The sequence below is a fragment of the Ursus arctos genome, unplaced genomic scaffold (genome assembly GCF_023065955.2).
Source record: "Ursus arctos isolate Adak ecotype North America unplaced genomic scaffold, UrsArc2.0 scaffold_1, whole genome shotgun sequence".
Classification (NCBI taxonomy): Eukaryota; Metazoa; Chordata; class Mammalia; order Carnivora; family Ursidae; genus Ursus; species Ursus arctos.
Genome location: NW_026622763.1, coordinates 104,955,995 through 104,974,421, shown reverse-complemented (window position 1 = coordinate 104,974,421; position 18,427 = coordinate 104,955,995). Strand labels below are relative to the sequence as shown.

Below are 18,427 nucleotides of genomic sequence, written 5' to 3'. Positions count from 1 at the left end.
ATGATTTCCTTAGGCTGACGCGCCCATCTCTCTTAAACTCCCCATCACATCGGCTGTAAATCACTTTGTCCTTGCATCTGGCCAAGCACCCAACAGATAGAAACAGCTTCTTCCTTTGCATAAACAAGCCCTACTGTCCCGTCCACCGCAGGAATCCTTTCCTGAAATGCCCCACGTGTCACTGAAACCGGAAGCCCCGATTTCTATCTCCAGCCCACCTTCCTTCAGTAACTGCATCAATCACTTGCATTTTGGGGTACTCTTTCGCACATGGCGTGAGTTGCCAGGGTACGGTTCCCTGGGCATATCCGCTCCTCACACAGGTGATACCGAAGAGGCTGCGGGAAGCTAAGCTGACCACGGGGGGGGGGGGGGGGGGTACTGCGCCATCAGGTCTGGGCTGGAGGATAGGATATTCTAGAAGATCCGTGCACTACCCAGCCCATGACCTTAGACAAGTTCTTCACCTCCCTGCGTCTCTGCCTTATACCACCAAAATGAAACAGACCAAAGGATCCTGTCAGCCCTAAAAGCAAGGATTCTCCGATATTTAGATATGGACGATGATGGTGAGAGACAGGTGTTGATAGGTAGCTAGGCAGATGATAGATAGATAGATAGATAGATAGGGACACAATATGCTTATATACACATAAGGATTAGCAAGTTTTCAAGCATTTTGATACAGAATATTCACATTTAATATTAAAACTCGACGGGGTTTAATTTTTATTTCATGGAGTACCTCAAGGTTGTCTTTATGCTGTTTAACTCACTTTTAGTTGCTAGAATGCCACATAAGCCAGCTTTTCCTGCACGAAGGTGCTCACGAGCCAGGAGGCCCCACACCTGGTGCCGCATCAGGTGCATCAGCTCTCCGGGGCTCTCGGGCACGGCTCTATGTGAACAGTGGCCCGTTGCCCATAGGAATGGTTCCTTTCCCACACTGTGTTGACAGCCAGAGAGAGGACGTGATGCAATGGGATTTCATTCTCTTAGCCACGTGGCCGCCACCACTGTGGCGAGAGTCAGGACATTCCCCCCTCTCCTTTCCCCCGCTGCTTGTGCTGCAGGAATCCGTGGAGAGAGAATTTCGAAGAGCTGGGCGATGGGAGGGGCGGAAGGTGGGTGGGGAGTAAAGACCACTAAGCTGTGTAATAGAGCGCCTCGCCTCATATGGACCACCTGGGTCACCTCTTTATGGTGTTACGTTGAATGTTCGCAGCAGCCCCATGAAAGGTCCATCCTCAGCCCATTTATAGATCAAGACACTGGGGCTCTGAGAGCTTCAGTAACTTGCCCAAAGCCACCGAGACCACGTGGCCGAGCTGGGGCTCAAACCTAGGTCCTTCTTTGCCCTCCTGCACCATTCTTATCAAGGTAAAACTTATATAAGGTGAAATGCACAGATCTTAAGGATACATTTTAAGTGCAAGCTTTGAAAAACGTACACAACCGTGTAGCCACCCTTTTAATGGGTTGTTTGGTCCTCATATAACTTCTGCTTTGAAATATCCGCTCAAGTCATTTGCCTACTTTTCACCGCGTGGTTGGTCCTGTGTTTGCGAGAGTTCTTTGTATATTCTGGACACAAGTTCTTTGCCAGACGTACATACTGCAAACATTGTCTCTTGTTCTGTGACTTCCTTGTTCATTTTCTAATTTTTTAGTCGTTTACTTGTCCCATCACTTCCTGCCATAGGGTATCGAAACCTCCCACTGTGATCGTGAAATTCTGTATTTCTCCCTCTCCTTCTGTCGGTTTGTGCTTCACAGATGCTGAAGTGCCGTTGGGAGATGTGTCCACATTTAGGATTGGTGTGACCTCCTGCTTGGTTATTTTATCATTATGAAATGTCCCTTTTTGTCTCTGGCAGTACTCCTTGTCCTGAAGTCTACCTGCCCTGATGCTAATAGAGCCACATCAGCTCTCTTGATAACTCTCTTATTTTTAATGTCTTCAGAGTTAAAGTGCATTTCTTGTGGACAGCTTTCTTCTTCACCCTGACAAACGTATGCCATTTAATTGGAGCCTTTGCTCCGTTTACGCTAAATGCGGTTATTCATCTGGTTGTGTTAGGTCCGCCATTTTGCTCTTTGTTCTCCATTGCCCATGTCTTCTTTTATTCTTCTGTTTGTCCTTCCCTGTCTTCTTTTGGGTTAACTCAGTACTTTTCATTACTTTATTTGGATTCCTTTATGGTCTTTCTAGCAGTGCCTCTTTCTTACTTTGCAGTGACTGCCCTGCGGATTACAGTAGCCATTTTTTAACTTAGCGCAGTGTCCGTGGTTCATATCGCTCTATTTTACATAAAATGTGAGAACAATAAAATTCATCTGTGATCTTGTGTCCTTTATATTTTTATCATACATTTATATCTAGAAATGTTATAAACACCACCATAGAGTGGTATTATTTATATTAAATAGTCATTTGTCTTAAAGAAATTAGGAGGGGGGGATTTAGCATTTTGTACTCATCCACGTGTTTACTCTTTTCAGTGATCTTGTGTTCCCTTCCACCAATCCAAGTTCCCGCCTGCTGTCATTTTACTTTTAGCTGAAGGACTTCTTCAGCATTTTTTTGCTGAAGGTCTGGTGGCTACAAATATTTTTTAGCTTCCATTTGATTTATTTTTAAATGCCTTTATAGCACCTCCATTTTTGAAGGTATGTTTCGCTGGATATAGAATTCTGGGCTATATTTTTCTTTCAGTGCTCGCTTTAAAAATGTTATTCCATCATCTTCTTACCTCCATATTTCTGATAAAAAGTTATCAGAAATTCAAACTGTTGATCTCGTGTATGTCATGTGTCATCATTCTCTGAATGCTTACAAGTATTTCTCTTTATTTTGGTTTTCCTCAGCTTCACTGTGATGTGCTGGGTGTTTTTGTTTTTATCCTGTACTTAAACTGCTTGTGGCCCACTGTGATCATTGAATCCATAAATGTATGTTTTATACCAAATTTTGGAAATTTTGGCCACTGTTTCCTCAAATATTCTTTCTGCCCCATTTTCTCTCCTCTCCTTCGGATGCTCTAATCACGTGTATATTTGACTGCTTGACATGGTTCCACGAGTCCCTCAGGTCTTGTTCTCTCTAGTTTCCACATCGGATGATTACTATTAGTCTTTACTCAAGTTTACCTACCTTTTCTTCTACCATTGCCAATCTGCTATTAAGCCTATCTTGTGGATTTTTTCTTTTGTATTTCTCATATTTTTTCAGTTGTAGAATTTAACTTTGTTTATTTTTATAGACTTTTATTTCTCTCTTGCAATCCTCCATCTGTCCATTCAATATGACTGTCTTTTCCTTTAAGTCAGCTTAAGAGCTGCTTTACAGTTCTTGTCAGCAAATTCCAACACTGGGTCATCTTGGAGCCGGTTTCTTTTTCTTTTCTTTTTTTTTTTTTTTTAAGATTTTATTCATTTATTTGACAGAGACAGCCAGCGAGAGAGGGAACACAAGCAGGGGGAGTGGGAGAGGAAGAAACAGGCAACCAGCGGAGCAGGGAGCCCAATGTGGGGCTCGATCCCAGAACGCCAGGATCACGTCCTGAGCCAAAGGCAGATGCTTAACGACTGTGCCACCCAGGCGCCCCTGGAGCTGGTTTCTATTTGACTTTTTTCCTTGACCGTGTGTCACATTTTCCTGTTTCTTCATATCGTTAATAAGGGTTCTCTGCATATTAGACATCTTGGATGATATGTTGTTGATAATCTGAGCATGCTGGGCTTTATTCTGACAGGTAGTTAAATTACTGGCCAATCAGCTTGGGCTTGCGAAGGTTTTGTTTTCCATTTTGTTGTTGTGGGTCTATTTTGATTTTGCCCTTCGTCTAAGGTGAAACTCTTAGTCCTAGAACATCATCTTCACTTTAGTGAACCTTAAGTGGAAAGCCTGAGGTGTTTAGCAAGCACCTTGAACTTGGCAAAGGCTAAGGTGTATGCTCAGTTCTTCTAATTTTCCAGCTCTGGCTCTCCACTGAGCTGCTCAGAATCCTCCAGCATGCGAGCACATTTCTGAGGCTAGACAAAGATTTGAACATGAGTTGGAATTTAAGGCCCAGCAGCCTGGCTTGTGGCCTCGTGTGCTTACCCACCAAGCTCTAAGCACTAAGTGTTTCAGAAGAAAAGTCAAAGAAACCTGTCCTCTTGCCTCCTCCCCGACCCACCCACCCCTGGGAATAAAACCGTAAATTCATTCATTCTAAATACCTAATTTTTTGACATTGTCAAGTAACAGACAGAAGCATATAAATATTAAAATATTGACATTTCATTAGCGTCCATATATACCAGATCCTGTTCTAGCGCTTCTCTATGCTAACTCATTCAATCCTCGCAACAACCTTACGAGGGAAGCACTGTCATTATCCCCTTTTATTGATGAGAAAACCGAGGCCCAAAGCATTTAAGCAATTTTCCTGGCTAGCAGTGCTGTAATGGGAGCCCGTACAGTCTGGGTTCAGAGCCGCCAGTGTAATCGCTGCATGACTCTGCCTCTAACTGAAGTAGGGCGGAAGTAAGCCTCTTCTCCCTCCTACCGAGTGGCTCGCTTACTCCTGGTAGGACCCTAGGACAGAGCCAATGGCGTGAGGATGACGCGGTCTCTCTCAAGACGTTGTTGTTTCTGCTGCTGAGAGGTTACCTTGATATCGAGTAAGCTGTCTTTGCATTTATTAGAATCATTGTCCCGACATCATGTAGGCCCCAAAATGCCGAACGTCAGGTTATCAAAATGCGGAAGAGTGTGGTTGCCCACCGAGGCCGCTCCGTGTCGGGGTGCCTGACACATACCTCATTAAGCCTCCCCTTTACCACGTGTGTAACTGATGAATGAGAGACGCAAAGGTCTCGGGAGCGGGCGGCATTCAATTAAAAATCACGTGCAGTGAGGCCACTGCGTCCTGGTGTGACTGACAGAGCAGCGATCTACACTGCAAAGCGGTATTTGCTTTTAATTAACCAAAGAAAAGCGGGAAATTATGCCTGTGCCAGAAGACCAAGGGCAGGAAGCCATAGTGCCTTCCTGCGTCCCGGGAGCCGTAGAACGGGCTGTGGCTGGCACGCGGCAGAAGAGGGGTCCTCGGCATTTGCAGGAGAAGGTGAACCACAACAGAAGGGCCTGTTACTCATCACGTCTCCTTGTAAAGAATCCTTATCCCTGAATTAATCTCCAGGAAGTCAAGAATGCAACTCTTAGGAAACCGCTCCTAACCGCGCTTCTGGCTGGTGGCACTTAGGGCTTCACGCAGCTCCCTGTGCACACGCGGGGAAACAGCACGGAAACGCGCCTGCGATTTGCTTTCATGGGCACAGATTCCAGTCCATTTTGTGATCATGATTTTTGGCGGGTTCCTTTGCTTTACACACAATAATGCTAATGGGTTAACAGCTTGGATAAGGGAGTTCCTTGAAGAAATGAGTTTACTGTACAAGTGAGTAACTGTTATCTTAAATTCCCTCCTTTGCTAAAGCTATATGTGGAAAAGAATACACATCTGAATTAGAAATATATCTAACAACTGAGAAATGTCATAAATGCTTACTATTTAATACATGTTTTGTGAACAAAAGAAGTTATCAAGGAGGGGGCACCCGGATGGCGCACAGTCAGTTAAGCATCTGACTCTAGGTGTCGGCTCAGGTCATGATCTCAGGGTCGTGAGGTCGAGCCCCACGTTGGGTTCCATGTTCACATGGATGCTGCTTAAGATTCACTCTCCTGGGGCGCCTGGGTGGCACAGCAGTTAAGCGTCTGCCTTCGGCTCAGGGCATGATCCCGGCGTTATGGGATGAAGCCCCACATCAGGCTCCTCCGCTATGAGCCTGCTTCTTCCTCTCCCACTCCCCCTGCTTGTGTTCCCTCCCTCGCTGGCTGTCTCTATCTCTGTCGAATAAATAAACAAAATCTTAAAAAAAAAAAAAAAAAGATTCACTCTCCCACTCCCCCTGCCCCTCCATCCCCCCCACCCCAGTCTTGTTGTCTCTCTAAAATAAATGCATAAATCTTAAGAAGAAGAAGAGGAAGAAGAAGAAGTTGTTGTTGTCCTCAAGGCAAGACACCAGCCTCCAGGTCTTCATGACGGTAAATCGGGGTGGAAAAGCCGGAAGGACTCTCCCCTGGCCTGGAGTCTGGCACATGCGAAGGGGTTTTACACACACTGTCCTGTTTAACTGCGCCAGTCCCCGCTGAGGCAGGAATTAAAGTCTCCATTTTGCAGACAAGAAAAGTGAGACTCCAAGTGCTTAATTTGGTCCCAAATACTAAAGAACAAAGAGCCTGGCGTCTGGATCCGACCCCAGAGCTGTCACATAGGCCCCAACGGGCCCCTGGGGGAGGGAAGCGTCCTTTGTGCCCAGCCTGTGGCTGCCGTGCCCTCATAGTGACCGGAGGGCCAGGGCATTCCTGGGTCAAAGTGTGTCAGCTGAGGACACTTCAGCATGAGAAGGTGAGGAACTGGAAGCTACTGCATGCTGTCGGCACCCCAGTGGGTTCCCACAACTTCCGATTCCCCCTTGTCCGGCACCCTCTTCTCCTGACCCTCCAGGCCTCCCAGGAGAAGGCCGAGGGGACCCCAGCAGAGCCAGGAAGGCAGACCAGGCAGAGAACTCCTTGTCTCATGCTCCAGGTCTTGGGAGAGATGATTTCTCCTCCCTGTGGTCCTTGAGCCCTCCCTCTCCTCCAATGAAGGCCAGACTTGGAGGGAGGCCACCCCCCACACCGGGCGGCGGGTCTAGGCCACATGGCCTGCACTGGCCTGCATGTCTGGACAAAAAGAAGCCATTTGCGCCTTGGCACCACCCACCAGGGGCTCCTCGTTGGGCTCACAGCCAACAGCCTGTGGCCTCATGCCAAGGGATCGTGCCCAGATGTGCTGGTATAAACAGCTGGTCCAGGAGTCAGGTGATGGAGAGCCCAGCCAATTATGTTTCTACAGCTCATCCATGACTTATACTCTTGATTAATAACCCAAACAAAGACATTGTTGCTGTTTGTGGATGGTGGTTGTTTTTTTCAAACACACAGATATGTAGTAAATGTCATAACTACGGGATCACCTTCACAAGGAGAATTCAATCAGGGTAAAGCAAACACCTGGTCCACCTGACCCCACAGCAAGGAGCTGCTCCCGTGAAAGGAGGGGAGGAGGGAGAAAGGGGAGGGGAGGGGGGACGGGACAGAAGCAGAATTTAGGGGCTCTGGTGCAGCACCAGGGATGAAAATAAGAGGAGCGGGGGGGCGGTGACCCCAAGTCCTGAATGGATCTGCCGTCAGAAGCCAGGTCACCTTTCACTGCTGCATGGAGGCCGTTTCAGGTTGAGGAAGGGAGCACGCATGGACATCAGAACCTTTATTGTTTAGCGCACTTTGTATTTCAGAGCAGTTTTAGGCTCATGGCAAAACCGAGCTGAAGCTACAGTGTCTCCACATCCCCACGGAGGCCTGAGCGGACTCCGCAGGGAGGAAGGGCCCCAGACCGTGGGTGCCCCAAACGTCGTCTGTCAGTAAGGGACATGCTGGCATCCTGTGGACCGAAAGCGACCATAAATATCGTGTCCATCCGCTCCGGCTCTGTGGAAGGCTAGTGGGGATGGGCTAGGACCAGGGTCAGTCCAGCGGTATTAAAAGAGCGTTAACCAGTTTGGAAACACCTGAAGCCGGGAAGGCTGTGGATGTGGCTAGAATGTGCATGGGAAGTTGATCAGGGATGTACACACAGGCCTGAACCCTGGGCTGCTCAAAGTCGGCTCAGCCGTGCAGTTTGGCGTGAAGCCATTAGCCCTGGTGTGGCTGGGAGTGAGCTGGGGAGAAGAGGGGTTTCCAAAGGGAAGTGCAGGTGATTTGTAAGCCTCATGCCCAACAGCATTCAGACATCTTCCCCCTTGAAGACAGCCCGATCATCAGCAATCACATCGGTGTGTTCCTGTGGCTAGCACTGACCCGATGCCCCTCACAGCACAGGCTATCCACGGGACCTGTAGCTTGGCTCCCCCCTGGTCTTCTCCTCTGCCTCCGTTTACCTTCCTTCCCGTACAGGGTCAGCCCAGCCGGGCTCCTGACTCTTTAATACACCTCTGTGCTGCTTTCGAGTATCATTTATGGTTTATCCCAGTTAACACCCAGTGAGGACTTGAAGTAATTTCTGCAATCTCATAAAAGGTAATGCAAAGAAATTGAAATTTTAAATGTTTTTAAATAGTGGAAATACAGAACAAAATGTCTTCACATTTTAAGTACTTAAACAGAATCCAAGTGACTCGAGTCTGGGAACATGAGCTTCTCCTCTCCCCAGGTAACCCACACCTCTCCAGCTCCTCCCCAGCACGGCAGCTGCTCACTGGTGGCTGCCTCCCTGTGCCCACCAACTCCCATTTAGACACAGAAGCTACACACGCTATGCAGGCAGGGACCGTGTCTCTCAGTCCCCAGACACTCCTGGCTCCCACCACTAAGCTTCACACATCACAGCTTCATCATCCACAGCAAATGGATGGATGGATGGATGGATGGATGGATGGATGGATGGAAGAAAGGAAGGACGGGTGGGGAGATGTGTGGATGGTACAGGGGTGGATAGCTGTATGGATAGACAAAGGAAAAAAGGGTAAATAGATGGAAGGATGGGTGGGTAGATGGATGGTTGGATGGCGGGTGGATGGATGGATGGATGGAAGCATCTAGATAGAAGGAAAGAAGGAAGGGTGGATGGGCATTTAGCTGGGTAGATGGATGATGGGTGCATAGATGGATGGTGGGTGGGCGGGTAGATGGATGGTGGGTGGATGGATGGATGGATGTTTGGATGGATGAGTGGGTGGTCCTTTTCTGAGACTCAACCATTGGAGAAAGAATAGCTGGTTTTTCATCAGGTTCTCTAAGGCATGCAAAATAGGACATTTTCCGAGAGAACTCCCAAAGCTTCCAGGAGTCATTTGGGCAAATCGTATTGGTAATTCAGCATGCCAAACACAAACAACTTTCATTGTAGAGCCACCATATTGTAACCCAAGAGAATCCAATTCTGATGGTGAATTTTCGACATTTCTTTAGAGATTACAAAAGATCAAAGCACAAAACTCACATAGAAGGAGACGTCTTTAATTGTTTGACAGAGCTCCCCAGAATTTGAAAAACCACTGTTGGTGGAAATTTGTCTTCATTCCAGAATTGCCACAAAACTGAAACCCTGCAGTTACATTTGATAGGACTGAAGAGCCCTCTACTGGCAGCTTAAGTGAACTGTCCAGTATAACTTCGGAAAAGTTCAATTATGAATTAATTACATCTAATTGCCCATGACCTCAAACTATCTGTGGGTAATTTAAGTGAAGACTTTTCATTGCTAAATGAAAATTAAAAGAGCAAAGGATACCATTTTTCATTAACAAATTGGCAGAGTTTTTTATTGTTAATACTCGTTAAGGAGAGGCCTGTAGAAAAACAGATCCACTTACCTATGGCTGGAGAGAGTGTAAGCAGAGAATCTCCGGGAGGGCAGGTAGACAACATGAGCGAAAACGTGAACAACACAAGCCTTGCGACCCAGCAGCTGCGGGTGTGGCCTCGTTCTAAGGGAATGACCCGTCATGTGCCCCCAAAACCCATCGAACCACTGTTTAATTTCATGAGAAGGCAGAAACGTCCCAAAGATTCAAAAACAGTAGGTTCGGTCAGTAAATTATGGGACTTTGTGTTAAAATGATGTTGGAGAAATAAATTTCACCTGCGTGAACCAGAACGTAATGCAGTGCTGGAGGAACAATCTCGTTTTAGCAAATACATCGAGGAAGGTCTGTAAGGACAGGAAATGTTGGACGATTCACTTAAATGGAGGAGGCAGAGAGTGTTGTCTGTGTGTCTGAATATGCACTCTGAAAATTTTGCCAATGAATACTGCTTTTGCAATAACAATAAGAAAGGACCAAATTTCCGCGAATTTCCATGTTTTTAAAGCTTGGTCTGTCCTCCCTTTGTACCTGCAAACAACCCTTGTCTCAGAGACGTGCAGCCTGCACCAGCAACGATCCTTCTCCCTCCGAGGTCTTCTTCTCCTGACTCTCCTCCCATTCCATGCCACCTCTGGTCTCCGTGCTCCCCGTCCTTCTGAAAGAACGCTCCCTGTTTCGGTCTCTGACCATTCACACTTCAGCCCCCTGTCACCTGGCTTCTGTCCCCTCCATGCCCTGCCAAGGCCACCAGGGACCTCCAGAATGCCAGGCCCTTGGGCCAGCACTGGCCACCGTTGCCCCCTGCCTTCCTGCGCCCCTGACCTCCCTCGGCCCTGGGGACGGCTCTTTCTTCTGGGCCCTTTGTTCTCTGCGGCGCTGCTCTTCCCTGTCAGCCTGAGCCCTTCTGCTCCATCGGCGTCTTCACCCCTGGCCCCACTCGTGGGGAGCCCTCACCAGGCTCATCCGCTCTCCTCCTTCACTTATGAGCTCCTGCCATCCATTTGCACATGACTAGCCTGTCATGCCTCACATACCACCAGAGGGATTTTTCTAGAACACGGCTAGGATCAAAGTTCTTGATTCAAGTCCCTTATAGACTCTCCACAGCTTCCAGGATAAAAGCAAGTTCCGCAGCATTGTGACGGCCTCTGTGATGCGTTTGTGACCCCAGGCAGCCCCATGAGGAGACACTGAGCCCTGCGCCCCGGCTCCTGTCCCCAGCATGGCCGCTGCACCCCCCTCTCCGGCTCTGTGATCTTCTAGAAACCATCAGAAGCTCTGTCTGCTCTAACCTTTATCTGCAAACTCCATTCCTGGTCCCCTGCCTGACCCACTTCTCCCTCTCGCTGTCATTAGTGATCCTTGCCCATTTTCCTTGGGCCCCCCTCAGAAGCTGCCCCCCTGTCCATGGGCAGGGCCTTGAGGGCAGGGGCCCCAGCACCGAGCACAGCTCCTGGCACCTCAGAGCTCCTCCAGAAGCACTGCTGAGGGAAGACATGCGACAACAGCTCTCATTCCACATTTTGGGCCAAAAACTGTAAAGCCCTCTTTCCCTCCCACGACAGCCTTTCAACTATTTGAAAACAGCTCCCTCAGGCCCTTGAGTCTTCTTTTCTTCAAGGAACAGTCTCATCCCTTAGATGGCTCGTGGTGGGAGAGGCTGTCCTCTTGGGGGTGCCCAGGATCCATGCCTCTCTTCTGTGCCCAGAGCTGAGCACGGTCACCAGGGGTCCTCGGGCCAGCTCGCCACTGCGAATGTCAGGAAAATGAAAAGTGCACGCTCAGGAGGACAAGACAGTCACGGTTTTAGAGTTCTTCCTGCTGGAACGACAGGGGACAGAGAAGGAAATGCGTTAAGGGGAATGAGATGCTTTCAACCGGGCATCTTGTCTACCAACACAGCAGTGTGACCCCTGGTTAGTAGAAGGGCCCAGGGGTGACAGGCAGACCTAGGTCTAACGCCGGGTTCCAACATTTCTCCAGTGACCTCGTGTGTAAAGGGGGAGACGCTGGGACGTGCTTGGCACAGGATGTGGCACGCGGCCAGGGAGGACAGCAGTGATGTCGTGGAGATCGAGGCGCTTTGCGCATGATTATTCCTCATATCGTTGTTGTCAAAGCACTCGCGGGGGAGCCGTCTTCTGCTTCATTTGATAAGAACGGAGCCCCTCCAAACCACGTCATCACCAGCATCATCTGCACAGCCCCGTGGGCCCCAAAGCAGGTGAACGGTCCTGTCAAAGCCATTCCTTCACAGGTGCGGGTGCAAACTACAGGAAGTACGGAATTCCCCCCCCCCCCCAGTCTGTGACGGCGCAGACAAGTTCAGGGGACAATTGTTGGCTGGCACATTCAATGCGACGCTGTGACCAAAACAATTTTAAATCAGGTGCTGGAAGTAAGACTGCTAGTTTCGAAATTATCCCAAGCTAAGAAGACTCCTGCATTTCGGGACCATCGATGTGGCTTACGTCATTAGGAGCAGAAGGAGGGAAGTCACACGGAAATTCTGGGTGCCCACATCTGCAATTCCCATTAAGAAAAGTGGGCTGTGGAAAAGCTGCCGCTTGCCAAGTGGACATGGGAGGGGGGAGGCCCGCTGCCCCAGCGAGCACACGATCAGCCAAAGATGGGAGACAACGGTTTATGTGAAAACTGTTCCGTGGCTGCTTTCTGTTCTGAAGCTACGATTTTTAAGAGGGAGTGAAAAGAATAAGATTTTGCCTTTGTCATTATAAAGTGTCTCTTTTCTAAGAAGCTTAAACCCCAGCATCTCATTTTCTTATTTTCTTTGGGGGCTGGAAGTAGGGAAGCTTTGGACTTAAAATAGCTTTTAGCAGAACAATGCTTCTGTGGAGCCTGCCCTCGGCTGCAGGCCGGCCGCATTGTAAAGTCGGGGGGGCCGACAGCAAGGAGCCCAGAGAATGGACAGCTGGGGAGAGGGGCCAGGGGTCTGGCTTGAGTGCTTCCAGTAGACTCTGCAGCCAGCAGCCTGGTCTTGCCTCCTGCTTCTGCCACTCTCCAGCTGCGTGAACTTGGACGAGGTCCCTTGGCGTCTTTCAGCTAAGTTTCACCATCTGTGAAACCTGGTTGAGCAGAGTGGTTCCTGCCGCCTCGGGCCTAGCGTGAACGAGCTGTCATCAGGGAGGGCGTGCTGAGTCCACGCTGCGTCAGCGTCAGCCCTGACCGTGCGTGTGCTGCCGTGTGTGACGCGTGTGGCCCGGCCAGGCACACGGCTGCTCGCTGACTCACCGTGATGACCACATCCCGCCACGCCACCCAGGAATTGGGATTACAATTTGCCATTCTGCCTTCTTAAACTCTATGGCTCTGTGTCTAAAAATTAAGGCCTACCGAACAGTGGTCGGCTAGTCCTGCTTCCTCTCTGAACGTGCTGGTGAGCGTGGGGCCTTGAAGGCACACGGCCCAGGGGTCAGGCTGGCACCAGGATCAAGTTCCCTGCCCTCCTGTCTAAGCGTGCGTAACCCGCTTCCCCCCACACCTAATGCTGCAGGAACAGACCTGGCCACAGGGCGCCTAGTGATCTTCCCATCATTTATTAAATGCATGTCTTGGTTAAAACTCACACCTGCTGCCTTAATGATGCTTTAAGAAATATAAAAATAGGAGTACATAACGTTATATTTGCTGTGGCTGGAGACGGCTTTTATCTGTCACAATTTTGCACAAAGCACAAATTGTTGCAAAAATACCTGAACTTGGCTATCATGGGGGCGCTTTGAAGAGATTGTTCCATGTGTGGCAATTATTCACAGGCCCACGGGACGTCCCAGCGCTGGCACGAAGCCCTGCCCGCCGTGGAGGGGCTCAGAGCCACCTTCCAGGCAAAACCTCGGCCACAAAGGCACAGCCGCACAGAGGCGAACAAATGGCATCAGGGGGCCCCTTGTGCTGAAACAGCTTTTCTCATGATGAGCGAGTCTGAATGAACCTGGGAGCAGCAAGTAGGCTGTAATTAAAACTCGAGGCCCAAATGCCTGTTTGTGTGCAGCAGGACACGATCGGTTTATGTCGAGCCACTGATTCGAGGCTCCAGGTCCTAGAGCGGAATGGGCAGTGCTGGCGTGTGTCCTGCCCCGAAGGTGGGAGAGGAAGCAGGGTGGTACCCCCGCCCTGCTGTTCAGCGGGGGGGGGGGGGGGGGGGGTTGTGCAGAGGAGCCCCCCAGGCACCCCCACCCCCGAGAGCCATCTCAGGGAGCCATGGAGTCCTGCTGTTTGTTGGGGACCAAGAGAGAAATGCATTTACAGCCAAGGCTCTCCTTCTCCTTGCAGGTGGCCCGAGAGCTCCAGCCCTCCGTGGTTTGGATTGGAGATACAGAAAAAACCTTCTACAAGAAAGTTCCCAGCACGGAAAGGATGGTGAGGGCTTCTAGATCTTTCTCCATTTGGCCTTTTCTTTCCCCCCCGAGGGGACTCTTAACCAGGGACTGTCTCCACCTTTCAAGAACATCTTCTTTAAGGGAGAAAGGGAATGAAGGGGCAGCCGTCTCTCTCTGCCCTGTACATGTTTGTATTTGAAAAACTTCAGTGGTTTGATTTGATGAGGAATAATTTAGGTGAAAAAATGAAGGAAAGTGTGGAAGGAAGCAGGAGGAGGAGCGTTGGACCCAAACATGTGACTCAGAGGTAAGAAACAATTCAGAGAATTTTGCTTGGTTAAAGCAAATGGCACACATAGGAGTTATTATTAGGATTTCCTATTGTTCATAATAATAAATAGCAAAGGCCTGAAATTTATGAACAAAGACCTTCGACAGAACTGCTCAGTGCCTGTATTTGGGGCCCCTGGGGAGCCCGCTCTCAACTGCTTCCTTCCTTCGTTTCTCTCTTTCGAAGGCTCCCCTCCCCCGAACTTCCCCCCACAAATCACCAGCAAATTTCCCACAAGTTAAAAAAAATTTGCAGATACACATGATTGTTATTCCACATCAATTTGCACCAAAGCAAATAGTGGTTAGCTGTGAATTTCTGATTAAATTCATAAGGATTTTAATCACTTTCGATCCTTATGTATTATACATCATTTTTAGCAGGTAGAGATGATTTGGATAAAGAATGAAAGCTCCATCTTTTCTTCCCCAAATGAGCCTTGATTGCCCTGTCATTTCAGAAACTCTTAAGAGGACTCATTCATTATTAAATCCGGAAATCTGGGACTTCGCTCCCTCTGCTGGCCAAGTTGCTACATTGAAAAAGTCCCCACGTTTGAACACAGGAAGGCTGGCGTTACTATGAGCCAGACAAGAAATCTAAAGAGACGTACAGGGTGTGTGTAATCCAAGGTGTCACACACCCGACGTCATCTGAAACTTTTATTAATGGGAAAGCTCTCCTCACGCCCCCACTGGACATCAGCCTGGGGAGTAGGAGACGTGGGTTCTGGGCTCATTCTGCCATTCACCTGAGCTGGCTGTGTGTCTGTGAGCAAGTGACTTAACCTCTCTGAGCATCCACTTCCTTAACGACTTAATTAAAAGCTTCCAAAAACCACAGCCTCCCGTTCACGGGGCGCCCCTAGCATTCTCTGCCGTGACCCCCCCGGGTTGTGGCTTTGCTATCAGCAGTTAGAGCCGGCTGCTCGTCTGCACCCCGGAGTCTGTAGGGAACGAGGCGACTGAGCCAGCAGAGCCCTGGGGGAAGGGCTGATGGCGGGGAATGAAATACGGGTTCGGCAGACACCTCCCATGAAGGCAGGCCCGGTGCAAGGCAGGCGGCTGGCAAAGGAGAGAGACAAACACTGAGTCTCCAGACCTGAACCGGCCCTGCTGTTGCTGGTCCCAAGAGACTCAGCCCAAGCGCAGAGTCCCCCACACATAGCCACGGGCTAGTGTTATTCCGGTAAGAAATGAAAGCCTTTGGGGGCAGAGTCCTGGCGGTGGACAAATCGGACCTTTATTCTGTCCAGCTCTGCATTAGAAGAGTCGGTCATCTGTCAGGGGATTTAACGGTGCTGGAGAGCATGAATCACCCCGAGATAATTCCCAGGACACCTTGGGACCTTGGGTTGCCAAACGTCCTGAGCCACCCCAGGCACAGACAGAGCTGCACGAGGCATGCACACCCCAACCAGAAGGAGATAGGGGTGGGGGGATCACTGCGTGCGTCCTCCAGCCGTGCATGGATACATGGGTCCCCACTCACCCCCGAGTCCTGGGCCTGCCCCTCAGGCTGCCCCTGCTGCCTTCCTGGAAATGTGGGGCCAGGGCTGGGCCCCCTCTGCTCTCCTTCCCCACATGCAGCCTCTGACTTAGGTTCTTACCAAGTCCCTCAGCCACCGGGGCCAGAGCTGCCTGGTGCTTGTCTACCTGCCTTCCGAAGGTCACCACAGCAGCAAGGCCAGCACCTGCATCCACAGGTGACAGGAGCCGGGAGGCGCCCCAACCAGCTTCTCATTGCTCACCCGGCCACCCCTGGGAAAGTCAACAGCCTTCCTTCTACCATGGTTCGGCCTCTGTCCCAAAGGCTCCCTGATCCCAAAGGCACTGAGGCACAGAGAAGAAAGTCCACCAGCAAAGAAACCAGGAGGCTGCCAAGCCCACCACCCACAGCTCCAGCACAGACAGCCCCCCAGGGACTGCCGCCTGGATTGGAGGGTTCCCGAATCTCCCCATGGAGAAAAGTCTCACTCACAGTGACTGTCTCCCCGCTTGATGCCTCAGCCTTTAGCTTAAGTCTCCCGAGGTGGTGAAACGTATGAGGATCACCCAGTCGTGAGCAGGAAAGCAGTGCAGGCTGGCGGCGATGGCTCCTGAGCTTGGCTCGGCCCCGGAAGGCTGAGCTCCCTGGTGCAGGGACCCCACGCCCAACACCTAGGACAGCTGTGGACAGGAAGAAGAGGTTCCTAGGGGCACAACGCTTATGTCAGGGAAGCTTCCAGCAACTCTGGGAAGGAAGCAGTCTTCCCCTGTTTTGCACAAGAGGACAAAGGCTCCAAGGGAGCCACAGTGTGTTGGGGATCGTGCTGGGACCCAGGCACAGGTTTGTCTGACTGCGTCTGGACGGTGCTCCCAGCTGCGATGCCACTGAGTGCCAGGCGTCTACACTCCCGTATGCTTCCACCCACTGCGTGGACACCCACGTCCACCCACCACACCTCCTCAACCCCCCAGCCACTCCAGACCACATCCTGAAACCGCCCGTGGGGCCCTCTGGTCTTAGAGACGAGGTGCCCTGCTCCAGAATTCCCGCGCTCCTGCCCGCACCCTCGTGCTCTGCCGTTGTCCTCCACACCCCGAGAAGTCCTTCACCTCTGGACGTTCAGGAATGTGCAGGCTCCCAGGACGCCCCACCCCTGCCACTCTCACAAACAGCCGGCCGGGCAGATGCCCGGGCACAGCCCCCTTCCCTTCTCCTCCTCCCGGGAGCAGAGCCGTCCCCTCCACCGGCTGTGGCTCAAACCCAGCCAGGCAGTCGCTTGTGGACGAGGCGAGAGCAGGAAAGAATGAGAGCAGACAGGCTGCGGCTGCATTTTCTGCACCATTACCCTGCGTTACTCGATCTAGCGGGAGCCTTCCCGACTCGGCCGTGGCCTCCACGAGGGAAGCTCGTGCTTTCTGGAGCTGCAGTGCGGTGTGGTGACGCCGGCTGCAGAAAAGCAAACTGAAGTTGCTGTGCGGACGCTAAGCACGAATTTGAAACTGCCCACAATGATGCAGCTGTGCGGGGGCTGGCAGGTGACTGTGGGGGTGTTGGCTGGCGTGATGGATGTGCGCCAGGGTCTCGTGCATAATGGACAGGCCTCTGAACTGGAACGGGTGGCCCGGGTGCAGGGGAGTGCTGATTGCATGGACCCGCCTTCCATTTTCATCCCCTCCTAATGGGACTACACCTCACCAGCAGCAAGGATGTCACTCTGGATGCGGCCCAGGATCAACATTCGTTATCCAAACAGGCTGATTAAGTTCAGGTGTCCCTGCCATTTCAGGACGCGCAGGTAGCGATATCCTCTGACTCAGAACCGGCAGACTGCACCGCCGTCACCATGGCAACCAGGCTGCTGGGGACGGGCTCGGACCACACAAGCTTGTCTCTCACCACGCAGAGTGGCAGTCTCCAGCTTCACAGGGCCTGGGATTAGTCCTCCTTCCACCAGCCTTTGGGCAGCTCCCATGGGCACCCCGCACATCCCAGGCACCCCAGCCACCTGCTTTGTTCTCCATCAAGCTTCTTAAAAGACCAGTCTGTTCTCACCCTCCCCACTCACGCCTCAACCCACCACCGTCTGTTTGTTGCCTTCCAACTCCCTAGAAACTGCTCTCAAAAAGTTCTTCTTGGACACCCATTCTGCCAACAAACACTTCGGTTCCATTGCTCTCCCTTTATGCCATGTTCAAGTGGTTAAATTCCACCATTTTGTAACACTCTCTCTCCCCTCATTTTCCATAGCCCTGGCCGCCTCCTACCCACCAACACTTTTTTCTGTGTCTCCTCCTTCTGTGTCTTCTGTGTCTCCTTGAATTTCCATCCCAGGCCCATGGCCCATTTCTCTCTCCTTGCCCTCCTTGGGCACCATCTCATAGCTCGAAAAATCACGCCCCAACCAACGACTGCCCCACCCCATCCGCAGCCCGGTGCTCTCCCCCGAGGCTCGGGTGCAAGCCTCCGCGGGAAGCTCCCACACGGTGCTGCAAAGCCCGCCCAGACTCTCCGCCCTCACTGCCCACTACCCACCCTGCTGCTGCTCCGCGTTTTCAAAAGGTTGATTTTATCGAAAATAACCACTCTTCATAAGAGGGCTTTGGATTCACTCTGGTAAAATGAACCCTGAAGACCACCAAAGTCTCCAGGCCTCATCTAAGTGCAGTGGATTGTTCCCTGGCACAGGTGTAGATATTCCCATGAGGTCTCTTCTTCCAGAATCTCAGCAGAGGGCTTTCTTCAGCGGCATGGGGCCCAAGGGCAGTTTCTCAGAGCTAAGCAGATGAAGAATTATCATTTAATATAA

At 50.8% G+C, this 18,427-nt stretch overlaps 1 protein-coding gene across 1 annotated transcript in view; it reads left to right on the top strand.

Annotated features, from left to right (window-relative positions):
* IQCA1 (IQ motif containing with AAA domain 1) overlaps positions 1-18,427 on the top strand; it is a 146,454-nt gene that overhangs the window by 110,791 nt on the left and 17,236 nt on the right. Inside the window, exon 16 of the mRNA XM_026491627.4 lies at positions 13,756-13,842. Within this exon, the coding sequence (XP_026347412.2) occupies positions 13,756-13,842 (87 nt within the window). The remainder of the gene's footprint in view (positions 1-13,755; positions 13,843-18,427) is intronic.